This window comes from Euphorbia lathyris, chromosome 5 (assembly GCF_963576675.1).
Source record: "Euphorbia lathyris chromosome 5, ddEupLath1.1, whole genome shotgun sequence".
In the NCBI taxonomy this organism is placed as follows: Eukaryota; Viridiplantae; Streptophyta; class Magnoliopsida; order Malpighiales; family Euphorbiaceae; genus Euphorbia; species Euphorbia lathyris.
The window spans coordinates 77,472,823-77,486,100 of record NC_088914.1 but is presented as its reverse complement, the minus strand read 5'-3'; the positions used below and the strand labels follow the sequence as shown (position 1 = coordinate 77,486,100).

At 39.9% G+C, this 13,278-nt stretch overlaps 1 protein-coding gene across 2 annotated transcripts; it reads right to left on the bottom strand.

The window, feature by feature from the left end:
- Nucleotides 1–375: 375 nt before the first annotated feature.
- On the bottom strand, nt 376–12,876 carry LOC136229967 (uncharacterized). 2 transcript variants are annotated; one of them, XM_066018855.1, is made up of 10 exons: nt 12,646–12,876; nt 12,394–12,537; nt 11,488–11,539; nt 4,960–10,170; nt 4,550–4,803; nt 4,322–4,466; nt 3,207–3,411; nt 2,802–3,137; nt 2,007–2,704; nt 376–1,315 (listed from the first exon to the last, which is right to left on the bottom strand). In XM_066018855.1, the coding sequence occupies exons 4-10, from the start codon at nt 9,976–9,978 to the stop codon at nt 686–688; spliced, it is 7,287 nt and encodes a 2,428-aa protein (XP_065874927.1). In that variant the 5' UTR covers nt 9,979–10,170; nt 11,488–11,539; nt 12,394–12,537; nt 12,646–12,876; the 3' UTR covers nt 376–685. The 2 variants fall into 2 exon arrangements, with proteins under 2 accessions (XP_065874927.1, XP_065874928.1); XM_066018856.1 differs by having other exon boundaries at nt 3,225–3,411.
- Nucleotides 12,877–13,278: the final 402 nt, after the last annotated feature.

The window sequence follows — 13,278 nt, the reverse complement described above, 5'->3', positions numbered from 1 at the left end:
AACCAAACTATAAATTTATGTTATATTAAGAAGACAATGTGCAAATAAACACACCCAAACTATAAATTTATGTTATATTAAGAAGACAATGTGCAAATAAATTAGTTTATATTTTCCTTCCAGAAGTCTCACATTGGAACCAAACTATAAATTTATGTTATATTAAGAAGACAATGTGCAAATAAACACACCCGGTCATGTAAAATAGATAAAATCGAGCACAAACAATGTGTATAAATGTATCATGGTTTGTAACTTGTGATAATTGTATAATAATAATAATAAATGAGCATGTTCAAATAAAATTTGAGTAGACTTGGTACTTGGGTGGTTTCTGCAACTTTGATTTGCCAATAGAAACAAGTGAACCTGAAATGTTAAGTGAAACCTCAATTTCTGTTATTAGAAAGTGGGAAGGAGTTGGTAAAAATATCATTTTATAGTAAGAGGCAGCACCAACAGGTGAATGAACAAGAATTATAAATACATGAATCCCAACGAAAATTACAATTTGGTCTGTGCAGCCAACAACACACGGCCTAAACTATAAAATCAAACCCATACCTTACCATATTATTCTCTTCAAGCTCCCAACTGCTCCACCTCTACTCTGCCCTGCCAATTATAAAATCAAAACTTTCACCAGAAACATGTACGTGTCTGTCCTTATCTTCTATTCCCTTCATCAAGTCGAGGATGTCCCACCTGTTGCTGTCTGCTTAGCTACATAAATCTGCTTCAGCTTTGAAGGGGGAAAGTTCTTTTCTGGACCCAAAGGTTGATTCCTTCCTTGATACCCCATCCTTCGGTGGGACCATTCACTCCCGGAACTGTTCTTCTGAGAAACATTGCCTCCTCTTTGGTAACCATACCCATAGTGCTGGGCAGAAGCACTCTTTTGATGCGAAGATTGTGACTTGAAAGCACCATTTGTGCTGTTGCTCCCATTTCCATTTCCATTCCCATTCTGCACACCATCTGGAATGGTGCTGGCGGATGAGCTCCTAGCAACCACATTCTGTGTTGAAGTAGCACCACCTGTAGCGCTTGAAGGGTCCACCAACCCAAGTTCATCTGGCAACACGGTTGCATCTGTACCTGCGGGGAACTTCTTATTTTTATTCTCGGAGGATGCAACTGTTCTAGAATCTGAAAACCTATTAGCCAATGGTTGGTCAACACCAGGTCCATGGTTAAATTGAGAAGATAATGTGCCTTCTGCCTGCGGTTGCAAAGGCATTGACACAGGAACAGATTGAAGAGGCGATGAAGGAACATGCGACCATCGAGCTTGAACTGACATGTCAGGCGAGGACTGTAAACAATAATTTAACCAAACGAAATGTTAGTGGCAACCATGCAATAGGGTATCAAACATTGCATTTGATGTAAAGGGATCGTCAGCCTTCATAACATAAGGCTAAACCCCAACATAACAGCTTGCAGCACACTCCCATGCCCATCAAAAGAACAGCAAGAAAAAACTTGAACAATATCTGTAAAGTAGCTTTTATGCAAGATTTTTACAAAATAAATAAATACTCACCATTCCATTATATGAGTCATTATATGAGTCATTCCAAGGCATTTCACATTGCATTAAGAAATACAATTAATATGGAGTCAAATTAATGAATTTATATTGGTTAACTTAAAAAAAATTCTCGCTCATGTAATGGTTGGGGAATAACCCTTGGAATGTTAAATAACACATGGATATATTGAAAACCAAGACAAAAATGCAATGCTTGGACTGAAAAACTAAAATAAAAATTCTTGGAAAACTAGAACGACTTATATTTTGGAAAAAAAATCACTTTCTAAAATGACTTGTATAATGGAACGGAGAGAGTAGATACATTTTGCTCAGCAAAAAGCACATATCACATAACCAATGGTTTTCACCTGCATGGACATGCAATCTCAATCATAGTATGATCATTTATTTTTCTGAAAGGGTAACAATCACTTTGCCAGCCATTCAAAATCTAGGCCAAGACTTTTACCTGGAAAGGTGAAACATCAAACATAGCTAAAGGAGATCCCATAGGCATAAGTGGTGACCCAGGGGCAAGATGCTGGATAGGAGCTGGCATATTGATGGGATTGCGGGGTGCAGAAACCATATTCAAACTATTCATCTCCCCTTCACCAACCCCAATGACAGAAGATGGAGGGTTATGCTTCCAATCAGGTTGCTTCCCTGATGGCAGGTAGGTGGTACCCATGAAACTTAATCCAACTTGTCCAAATTGTCCAACAGGAGCAAAATGGTTATAGACAACCATATGCGGTGGACCCTGAACCCCAGGAATGCTTCCAGGGGGGCTGATGAAAGGGCCAGTGAAACCTGCTGGAGGGCCATAGAATGAATCTACACCAGAATGATGTTGCCAGGTTCCAAGTGGACCAGACACTGATGCATTACTCTTCTGGGGTTGTGACTGAGGAGATGCAGACTCATCATGAGGCCCAAATGCAAAGATAGGTCCCCCCAACATCGGGTTCATCTCATAGAAAGGAAAATGAGAAGCTGGGCCTCCAGGGACATGAGAAAGCATCTGACTAGAAGAATTATGAGGGCTAGGTACAGGGGGCCACAGAGAAATTGGTGGTGTCTCAACAGAAAGATCAGCAGGCAGAGCAACACTGAGAGACTCTTCAGCTCTAGATTGACTTGATAACTGTTGATCTCCAGACACACCTGCCAGAACAAAAGCACAGGCAAACAAAACAACTTAGTATCCTAGTGGACATAGAAGTACAGATTCCTGGAAAGGTTGCATGGAAAAAATAACCACCTGCTGTTATACTATCAATATCTGCACCACTAAAATTTTTGGAATCTGAAGCAGAGATAGGACCTGCACCAATCCTGTTATCAACAATCTCATCACTACTGATAGCTGCAACAGCAATGGCTGAGGCAGCTGCTTCTGCCTCTGCCTCACAATCCACCAAATGAGCACAAGTTTCATTGGAGCGTTTCTCTTTTTCAAAGAAAAGAGAACAATCATTTTCAGCTGAAGCGAGATTGTGAGAAATTTGGATGTCTGCTCGACATGGACCTGGAGGCCCTATCCCATGGCACAGAGCACGGCTAGTAGGAGGAAGAATGGTTGGAGATGTAACAGCACCTGGAAAGAGAGGAAAACAATACTTCAAATATAATCAAGCAAGAAAACTAAGATCATATGCAAGTTTACCAGAAAAAGTATGCCCACCAAACTGAATTTTTTCCCCTGCAAGTAATGAATTGATAGGGCTTGCAGCAGAAGAAAAAGACTTCTCCTTAATCAAGATGGATGCTGAATCACCAACTGATTTAGAAGGATCTCCAATAGAAGAATTTGAATCGACCTGTGCAGGCTTCATAGCATCGTCAAGTTGACTCTGGGTTAGAGCCATAACCTACCAGATCAAATATATTAATTTCTCAAATTGACTCAATATATTCACAAGTAGAACAGAATGGCTTATGGTGCAAGGCAAACATCATTCCGAAGAAAAACTAAATCAATGACGTTGAATATATAATATGCCATGGAACAACCATCCATGAAAAAGCATAACTAGAACAATAAAATAACATTTATCAGCTTGCTCGTTCTCTTTAATCTTTCTGCAGTTTGAAATCTTATCAGCAAGATTATGTTAACTCGAGCTTAAATCATATTTGCTCTCATGACTCTCCTCCAATTTTATCCATTATAGTATAAAAAGTGGATAGGTTTTCTCCACCACAGGAAATAAAATAAATTGAAAAAACAAAATTCGTCATCCCATTTAATTCATTTCCCCTTTCCAGAGTTGAAGCTAACTATGTGAGATAGAAATATGAAACTATAGACAATGAATAAGCATGCCAATATCACTAAGCCTGACATAGATTGGATTAAATTCATATATCAAAGAAGCAAGATGAAAAATGCTTCAAAAAAAAGGAAAAAGCAATGGATATTCAGAGACTAAGTCAGAACTCAGAAGAGTTGAAGCAGACACAATGTGAGATGCAAATATGGAAGTTTCACAGTGAAAGAACATGCCCCCAGTAGCGGAGTTTCAGAGATCTAGTTATATCTCTTAAATGTTAAAAAGTGTCAATAACAGAGGTTAACGAAAAAATTAAGAAGATTCGACCAAAATAATGGAAGATAGAAACAAAAGCCATAAGACTCACTAATCACCAAAATTCTTTATGCTTCCTTAATGCAATGTGCAGTGTTTACCAAAATTGAAAAAGAGAGAGAGAGAAGTTGAGGAGCATTTAAATATCTCAATTATAATCATTGCCAAAATGCTAGCTAAAATATTCACATACTTGTTGGTTAATCCGGGAATTACCCCAAGCACCCAAAGATGCTTGGGCATTATCAAGAATCTTATGCTTGCTCTCGAACATTAGACCTGTGGCAAGATTCTTTCCACCACCTGATACAGCAGGTAGAGAGCTTGGCTGGAAGGACCTGTGGGAGAAAAATATTAGAAATATGCATCTAAACAGGCGTATTTGTATTTAACAATACAAATTCCTTGAAAAAACAGTTACTTGATTGTCTGGGATCTTATATCTGCCTGGGCATCAGTTTTCACAGCAGGAGTTCCAATTGGAGGCAATGGTTGGGACATCACAGGAGAATTAAATCCAGCAGACACTTCAACGTTGGCTAAGCCATGCCCATCAGAGCTAACATAATCCGAGTGACCACTGTTTGATACTTCTGCTCCCACTGATAAAGGGATCTTATCCGAGGTGACAGATACAATTTTACTTTGAGAGCTAGAACGTTGTTTCCGTGGCAACTGGAAGCATCAACAAAAGAAAGTGTCATTGACCAGCATTCAATTTGCTACAATAAACAGAAAGCACTAACTAACCCAAGTGAAAAAGTCATTCAGCAACATTTATTTCCTATAATAAAAGAAACCAACTATATGCAAGTATAAATTCGGACGAACCTTCAAAACCCGAGACTTTGCTTTAATTTCTTTCTCTCTCTGTTCCCGGCGATCATTGAGCATTTGCCTCTTTGACCTCACCTCGATAAAATCGTCATCATCACTTGGAGCTTCTATGCCAGGTTGCTCAAAAACGCGTACAACCCCACTTTGCAAAGGTGCATCAACATCCTCTCCTGAGTGTGCAATACCCTGATTCTTTCTCAAAGATTCTTTTCCACCTCCCTTTTCAAACTTACTTCCAGAATCCACTTCCCATGGCCCAATAGTACGAGAATGCAAGCCTTCTGAATCAATTGTCTGTTTTGATGGTCTATTTGGCACAACTGCCCTCGTAGAGATGCTCCTTGCTCCAGTTACCCTACCACTGATATTGGACCTATCATCCACCCCATGAGGACTAGATGAAACAATCATAGCAGACTGCCTCTTATCCGAACTTTCCCGAACCCGAAATTCAGTCCGCGGACGTCGAGGTCTGTGAAATCCACTGGAATCGTGGCGAAAATTTTCCTTAGCCTGCAAAGATGATTTTGAGACAGAATTTTTTACAGCAAAGGAATACCTTTTCCCTCTCCCTCCTGATAATATTCCCCGACCCTTTGATGCGGTTATATCTTTTTCTTTATACCCAGACTGGTATGCACCATTTTGAGGCTGGCCTTCCCATTGTCTAGTGGAGCCTCTGAAATTTTTCCCCAATGAATCTCTTGCTCGGACACCTGATTCCGGCTTAGAATTGCTATCTTCCATGTGAGATATTTCTCCTTGGTGGCGCTGCGTCTTTACCGTGACATTTGCACTTCCACTTGGTGGTAATGAATTTTGCTGTTTTGAAGCTTGACCGTGAGATACATTTAAATTCCTTGGAAGAAGACCTGATTGGTTATCCATTGAAGCAGACAAATAATCACTTTTGATAAGACCATGTGAAGCATTGTCTTGACCTGATTGAACAGTTAGAGAACCTCCATTCTGATTCAGAGGAAAATTATTTGGAACATTGGGCTGCATGAAAGACATTGACTGTGGAGCCAATGGTAATATCCCCTGCGAAATAGGAGATGTATACCTTAGCTGACCAAATTGAAAGAGATGAGGTTGAGAAGGATGCATTTGAGTGAGGGATGGGCCAACTGGTGTGTGAAGATGAAGAGGCATCTGTATAGAACCGATCTGTATGGCTGGAACTGGTGATGGTATGAGAGAAGGACCAGAGAACAGCCCAAACTGTAGCTTAACTGGTACCTCAGGCTGACCGAGAACAGAAGGAACACCTGGCATGACAGTCTGTCCTGATGAAGATGAAATCTGCAGTTGCGTGGTCAAGCCAGAAGTACTAGAACTATCAACAGTAAATTCGGATGCTGAAGATGTTTGAGGAACATTTTTTGGTTGAATTACTAAATTTTGCAGTGCCTTCTCATTTTCCTGGAAAATTCTTGCAGAATTTTCAATTGTCTTAGTAGAATCCCCAGGTAGGTGGGCTTGTCCATCACCATCCATCCCTTCGAATGACCCTTGCTCTTCCACAGAATTTTGTTGAGCAACGAATTTGGTTTCTTCATTCCTTGAGCTTCTTTCAAATTCATCATTTGGCATCCCAACTTCTACACCCTCATTGAAGCCAAGGACCAGGTTCTCTATCATGTCAGAAGAAACTTTCTCCTCCATATGCATGTCTTCAAAATCCTGGGCCAGATTAGCATTATCATCTTCTACATCATGCGCTTCATCTTCCTCACCATAACCATCTACATCCTCATCGTATTCTTCTTGTTCCTGCAACCGTTGATCATTTTCAATAGTCCATTCTTCATCATCCCCTATAGAGACAACACTTGACTCGCTCATCAAATTCACTTTCTCAGCTCCAATAGGTAAAGTTGCATGCTCGTCCCCTTTTCCCAACAAGGCAACATCTTTGCCCTCATTGCCTGATAATGCCTGAGAATCTGCAAATTCATCCAAGTCATCATGTGAAAGATGAACAGGAGAATCAGGAGGGCTTGAAACAGAGAGTGATGACTGTGAATCACATCTTGCTAAGTTCCTATCCATCTTGTATGCTACATTCTCCGTATGTTCTTGTCGGGCATCAATTCTTTCAGCACGTCCAACATTCTCTTGGTGGCTGCTGTCATACCTAGCCTGCGTGGAAGACTCATTTCTTGGACCAATATTATAATGCATATCACGTTCTGGAAAAATTGAGGGACCAGGACCATCAATATCAGCTCTGTAAGGATTTCTGAGCACTGAATTCAGTGGAGGGGGTAGGACACGAGGTTGCTTCATGGAATATCGTGACCTCCCAAAGGAATAAAGCCCATCTGCCTCTGGATTTTGATACATCCTTTCATGGTTTGGAGGATAGGGATTGCCACGAGAACGATTAGGTGGCCATCCAGCATCACCAAACCTCTCAGTAAGATTCTCATGAAATTCAGAATCAATCTCCATCCTTCTACCATAAGGATCTCCATCGCCCGACATGTTCCACCTCTGACCCTTACTCTGACCCAGATCATCCAGATGAGAATCAGGAATTCCTCCTGTATGATAAATCCTCGAAGGAACAAATCCAGATCCCCCATAGAACTCTTTCCTAGAATGAGTTCTTCCTCCCACAGATGCATCCTGCCTCGGACTATGGTGACCATACTCCTGGTCCTGTGGAAAGAAAGTTGAGCTGTTCGCATTTTCAAATACATCCCTCTTCCACGAATTGCCAATTTTTCCCCTGTCCAAAAAGGCAGGAGAGCCATCTCTATGAAATTGAGATCTGGAGCCCATCTCAAAAGGTCTATTCATGCCTGAAGAATCAGATGATGCTGAAGTTGTGATCCTCTCAACCATCCTTTCACTATCTTCCCAATCACCCACATCTGCCACCTTCGAAACATTCTTTTCTGATACCATCCCTGAAAATTTCTCATCTGCCACACCAGAAGAACTAGTGTTACCACTCCTTTCTCCTTCAGCATTTCTTCTTGCAATTCTTTCCTCCAATTCTAAAAGCTTCAGCTTAGCAGCCTGTTTCCTCCTCTCATCCTCCATATTCAATCTGCGTTTCTCCTCCTCCCTAGCTATCCTCAGCTCTTCAGCTCTCCGCATGGATTCCAACTTCTCTTGTTCAGCTCTCCGCATGGTTTCCAATCTCTCTTCTTCCAACCTTCTTTGTTGTTCTTCTTGTTCCCTGGCCAGACGTATCCTCTCTTCCTCTTCTCTCTGAGCCATCTCCATCGCTCTTGCTTGTTCTTCATTCATAAGTTGCCGCCGCTGTTCTTGCAACTTTTGAACTTCCTCAAGTTCAGCCTCAAAAGATTCCCTTACAGGATCATGAAAATCAGTTTGTTTAAACAACTCTTTCTTTTTCTTCAAAATTCCAACTAAAGGCCCGAAAAGGGGATCTCGTCCATCAAAAGGAGCAGACCCATACTCCTTCATGAAGGGATCCTCTAAATAAGGCTTTTCGCTCTTTGAGAATGAGCGCCTATCCCTACCAAAATTCAATATTGGATCATTAATTGGAGGCCCTCTACCACCCAAAGAAAATGATGATTTGGTTAGTGAGCTACTCTGATGTGTATTGCCTCTGTATTTGTTGTATTTTCCATTACCAAACTGCTCTCTATTGTTCCCGTCAGACCCCCGATTGCCAAAAGAGTCCATCTTGTTATTCCAAGGATGCCTCCCAAGTGCATGCCCAGCATCCTGGGAATTGTCACGGAAAGGTGATGGCATGTACTTGTTCTCCTTGGTTGCTTCTCTGTTCATACTAGATGGCCTCATGCCAATACCATTTTTTTCGTTCCCATCATCTTGGACACCATATCTATCACTAGAGAGAGGTGAAGGAACTCTCCATGAGCTTCCATCCACTCCCTCTCTACTAGGCATTTTAACATCTCTCCCAAAATTATCCACCTTGGTGACTTCATTGGAAGAAATATTTCCAGTTTCATTGTCCTGTTGCCCCCGTCTGTCAAAGAGATAATGACCAGGTTTCTGAGGTAAAATACTAGGCCTTGGAAAATCAAAATCCATGTCCAAGAAAGTTTCATGCTTGGAAAATCCATAATCTCTCCCTCTTTCTGTCAAACTAAGTCCTGTATCACGCTCATCATCTGTCCAATCTGACCTAGGATTCAACCGCACTAATGGCAACTGTCCTGGAAGTAAGTCTTCCTGCTTTCGATGTTTCTCAGACATGAGAGAACCACGACTTTCAGCACCACTGTCCCGCAAACCATTAACAATGTTACTCCTTGAGTGCAACTGTGGGCGCATGTCAACAAATGTACTCAAATGGGAAGTATTCCCCCGTTCATTAACCAACTCGTCAGGCAACTGCTTCGATTTCTGATGCATACCATCCTTCTGTTTCTTCTCGGGCCCAGAATTGGCTGGCAAAGAAGCCTTCAAAGACGGGAAATCCTCACCCCTAAAAACTGCAGCTCTCTCCATCACTGGGTGACCACGGGAAGGAACAGAAACTGCAGGAATCACTGTTCTAGCTGAGGGCGGTGTGTACAAACTGCTACCAGTTCCTTTACTAACCCCATTAACAACACCTAACGATCCCTGATTAGAAACTTGACTGTTACTAGAGTTATCCACTGTCTGATCATCACTGACTTCTTTTTCCTGTATGGCAATAGCAACCGGCTTGGTCCAGCCCATACCTGAGGAACTAGGACGAGGCCCACCCCCAAGACCACCTCCTGCAGGCCCCCCGCCTGATCCAACTGAATCAAACTTCTCATGCTCCTTACGCAATGAGGGTAGATTCAAGGGGGGTGGAATAGAAAGCTTCGGCCTAGAAGCCTTCTGCAAGCTACGAGGCCGGGAAAGTACCACCATCCCTCCTCCACCTCCAAAAGGCCGGTTGCGGTTGGACCCATAAGAGCTTGAATGATGCTGAGTATTATGATGATGCTGATGATATTGTTGCTGCCCATATGATTTATTAAGATTCACAGAGACAAACTTGTTCCCGACTCCGGGATTGGCCATCTCAGGGTCCCACCCAAATACTCTACCCGTATGGCGGCCTCTGATCAACGCATCAAATAAACCCAAAAACCCCTAACCCTAAAATTGCTCCCTTATCGAGAATGTTAAGTATTCCACTCCTTATTGCAACAGATCTACCGGTAAAAAGAGATCACACAAATCAAACCCTAGAAAGCATATACTTCCTCTAACCTGATCAACCCAAAATAAATAAACAAATTAATAATCAACAACTGTAACTATCAAATTCCGATAGTAATTTAAAGAAAAATCATTAAAAATGCAATATTGACGTAATTACGCATTGGTCAATACACTAAATTTCTAATTCTGCTTCACAAATAGTTTCTGGCGAGTAGAGACCAGAACGAAAGCGGAGAAATATGAAATAGAACTTACCTTCGAAAACCGTAAGATAGAGACCGCTATGATAACGTGTGCCGCAGAGCAATAAGTAAGGGAGAAGCGTTAGAGAGAAGCCCTACTGAAACCAAACAGGAGAGAGAGAGAGAGAGAAACAGAGAAAGAGGACCTAAAGAGCAAAAGGAGGATGGTTTCTTTGTCTTCTTGTTTTTCCCCAATAATTATATGCTATTTAAACTTTAGTCCTACATATTCATAGTTCTTTTGTACATTTGGTAAAAGAGTTGTGCACTTGCACCCTTTCCTTAATCTCACGGTTCCCTTGTCGTACGAGGTTATTTTCTTTTTCTTTTCTGGAACCGTACACATGTGATAGATAGAAAATCTATCCAACCTGATACAAGTGGAACAAACAAACAAGGTACACACTCCGGATCCTCAACTTTTATATTTAACTTAACTCTTTGAAAGTGTCTATTGAAATTATCACTTCTTTAATGAAGTATAGTTAATAGATCGTTAAATTTTAAAATAAAAAAAAGGGCGGCCCGGTCGCACTACGCGTCCCCGCTGAGCGAGGGTCCGAGGAGGGGTCCCACCACAAGGGTGTAATGGGGGCAAGCCTTCCCTTGCCAATTTAAGATCGTTAAATTTTAAAATAAAATCATTGAAGTTTAGTTTCGGTTACAATAAATTTATTATGCTTGTTTTATTGTTCATGTAGTACTAGAATGATAATATGTATGTTGATCAAAGTAGTGGTGAAATCATGATTTAAAATTAAGAAGATCAAAATTTGACTATCAACAAAATTATGGTGTTAAAACCGATAATATATTATGTTAATATTATACTCCTTTCGGTCTCAAATAGAGGTTGTTTTAGGATTTTTAATTTAGTCTTTTTTTTATATGTTGTCTTTGTATTACCAATACACTTTCGGCAATATTTTCTTAAATGTATTCTCTTTTTTATAAAAAAAAGAACTGAAATTTACTTTTATTTATGATAAGAGAGATGTTTAGTAATTAATATAAATAATTGTAATTAAACCATAATAATTAAGAAGAAAGAGAAAGGTTAACTTTCTATATTACAATAAATAGTGAGAAATTTGAAAGCCAAATTGATACCGTTTTTACTTACATTGGCATATCTTCAACCTTGTACAACCAGTGCATAGCAACCAGTCCACACCCTACCATATTCAACAAAACAGTCAATCAGTGGCTTAATTCAACATGAAGTACAAAAGTAAAGGGAGTTAGCAATCGAAACTGAAAATAAAACTAGAGAGAAGCCATCATCAAAATGTCATGTAATCCTAGACTTAATCGTACAAAGTCAAGAAAGGCTATAAGCAATGCCATTTCCCTTCTCTCATCCTTCTCATTACTGTGATCAATAAACATCAGAAAATAAATGAAAAGTTACAAAAAATTGACAAGCATAGACTTGACACGATAAACAGCCTATGACATAAAGATAAAGGCTACTAACTTGTCCATAGTTAAAATAAGATACTAACATAATGTGCAAGACTAATTATCTCGATAGCACTCAAAAACACATTCATCCTGACATAAGCGCATGATGACAATCACAGCAATAACAGACCCCCACACACAAATATAGACAAAAAGTACCAAATATGAAATAATAGACTTGTACAGATGAAATAGGAAGTAAAGGAAAACACAAATCTGTACCAAAGCACAACAAAGAGATTTCTCACTTTATCCTACACAAACACAAATCTGTACCGAAACACAAACCTGACTACTTTTCTTACCATAGAATAAAATGAAATTAAGAAGCTAAAATGTAAGATCAGCCTAAATTTATAGGTCACAGAAAACATTTCAAACATGATAAAAATAAGACATCAATGTATAAGAAGCATGTATACAACCGAAAAGGTATTATTTCAAAAATAATTTATTAGGGAAAATTGTGTTATTAATGCTAATTTGACATATTTTGGTATAAGTCGGTAAAATTACCGAATTATATTCGAAACATGACTCAATAGAATTTATGTACAAACTTAACCTGTTATAAATTTGCTAATTTGCTTTCCAGATCTTCCACGGCCTCCAGTCAATGTGACATCCGTTCGCCAGAACCCGTAAGATGGATCTCTAATCACCGTACACCACCTCTGACCACCGTCATTGACGTTCACAACGAGCAGATCTACACGAAGAAATTAAAAATCAGAGACATGCAAACCGAAAAACCACAGAAAATCGCACTAGAAACCAAGAAGAAAGGAAATAAGAGGAAGAGAAGGCGAGAACTCACCGTGGATCCGCCGCCGTTAAAAGAATCAGACCATCGATCAAAGAAGTCTTACACTGAAGGAAGGGAAAAAGAAGGGTTGTTGCAAGGAAGAGTAGAATTTGACACTGACGTAAATAGGAGAACCAGCGCATACGGCAGATCGAAGAGAACCGGCAGCCACGGAAGGAGCTGCGTTTTGCACAGAGGAAGTGAAAGAAGAGACAAGAGAAAGAACGTGAAGGGTAACTGCTGGAGCACAAGTGAGGTAAAAGCCCTAATATCCAAATTTATATCCAACTTTTCTTATTCGTAAATTGCCCCCATTTTGTATAAATTCATCTGATTCGAGTCCCCATTGTTTAAATTGTTTCAATCAGGTCCTCCATATTTTAATTAAACCCTGGTTGCCTTGCCTAAGTTTAAAATCGATTAAGTCCCTGCATCTTAATCCATCTTTTTATTAGGTCTTTTACGTAATAATTTAGCTCCACCACTTACTTTGTTTTTTCTATCATTGGATGAGTTTACTTTGTCAAAGTTCATTATCATCCAATAGTGGAAAAGACAAAATAAGACTTACTTTGTCAAAAACAAAGTAAACATAGTCTAATCCTACTAATTTAACCCTATAAAGTAAGTTTTACTTTGTTTTTT

Excerpts from the sequence above, each read along its gene's own strand:
- LOC136229967 (XM_066018855.1), bottom strand. The coding sequence starts at position 9,978 with ATGGCCAATCCCGGAGTCGGGAACAAGTTTGTCTCTGTGAATCTTAAT. Across the intron at positions 4,467-4,549 it reads ATAAGATCCCAGACAATCAA|GTCCTTCCAGCCAAGCTCTC; the intron begins GTAACTGTTTTT and ends TTTCTCCCACAG. Across the intron at positions 1,316-2,006 it reads TTGATGTTTCACCTTTCCAG|TCCTCGCCTGACATGTCAGT; the intron begins GTAAAAGTCTTG and ends TATTGTTTACAG.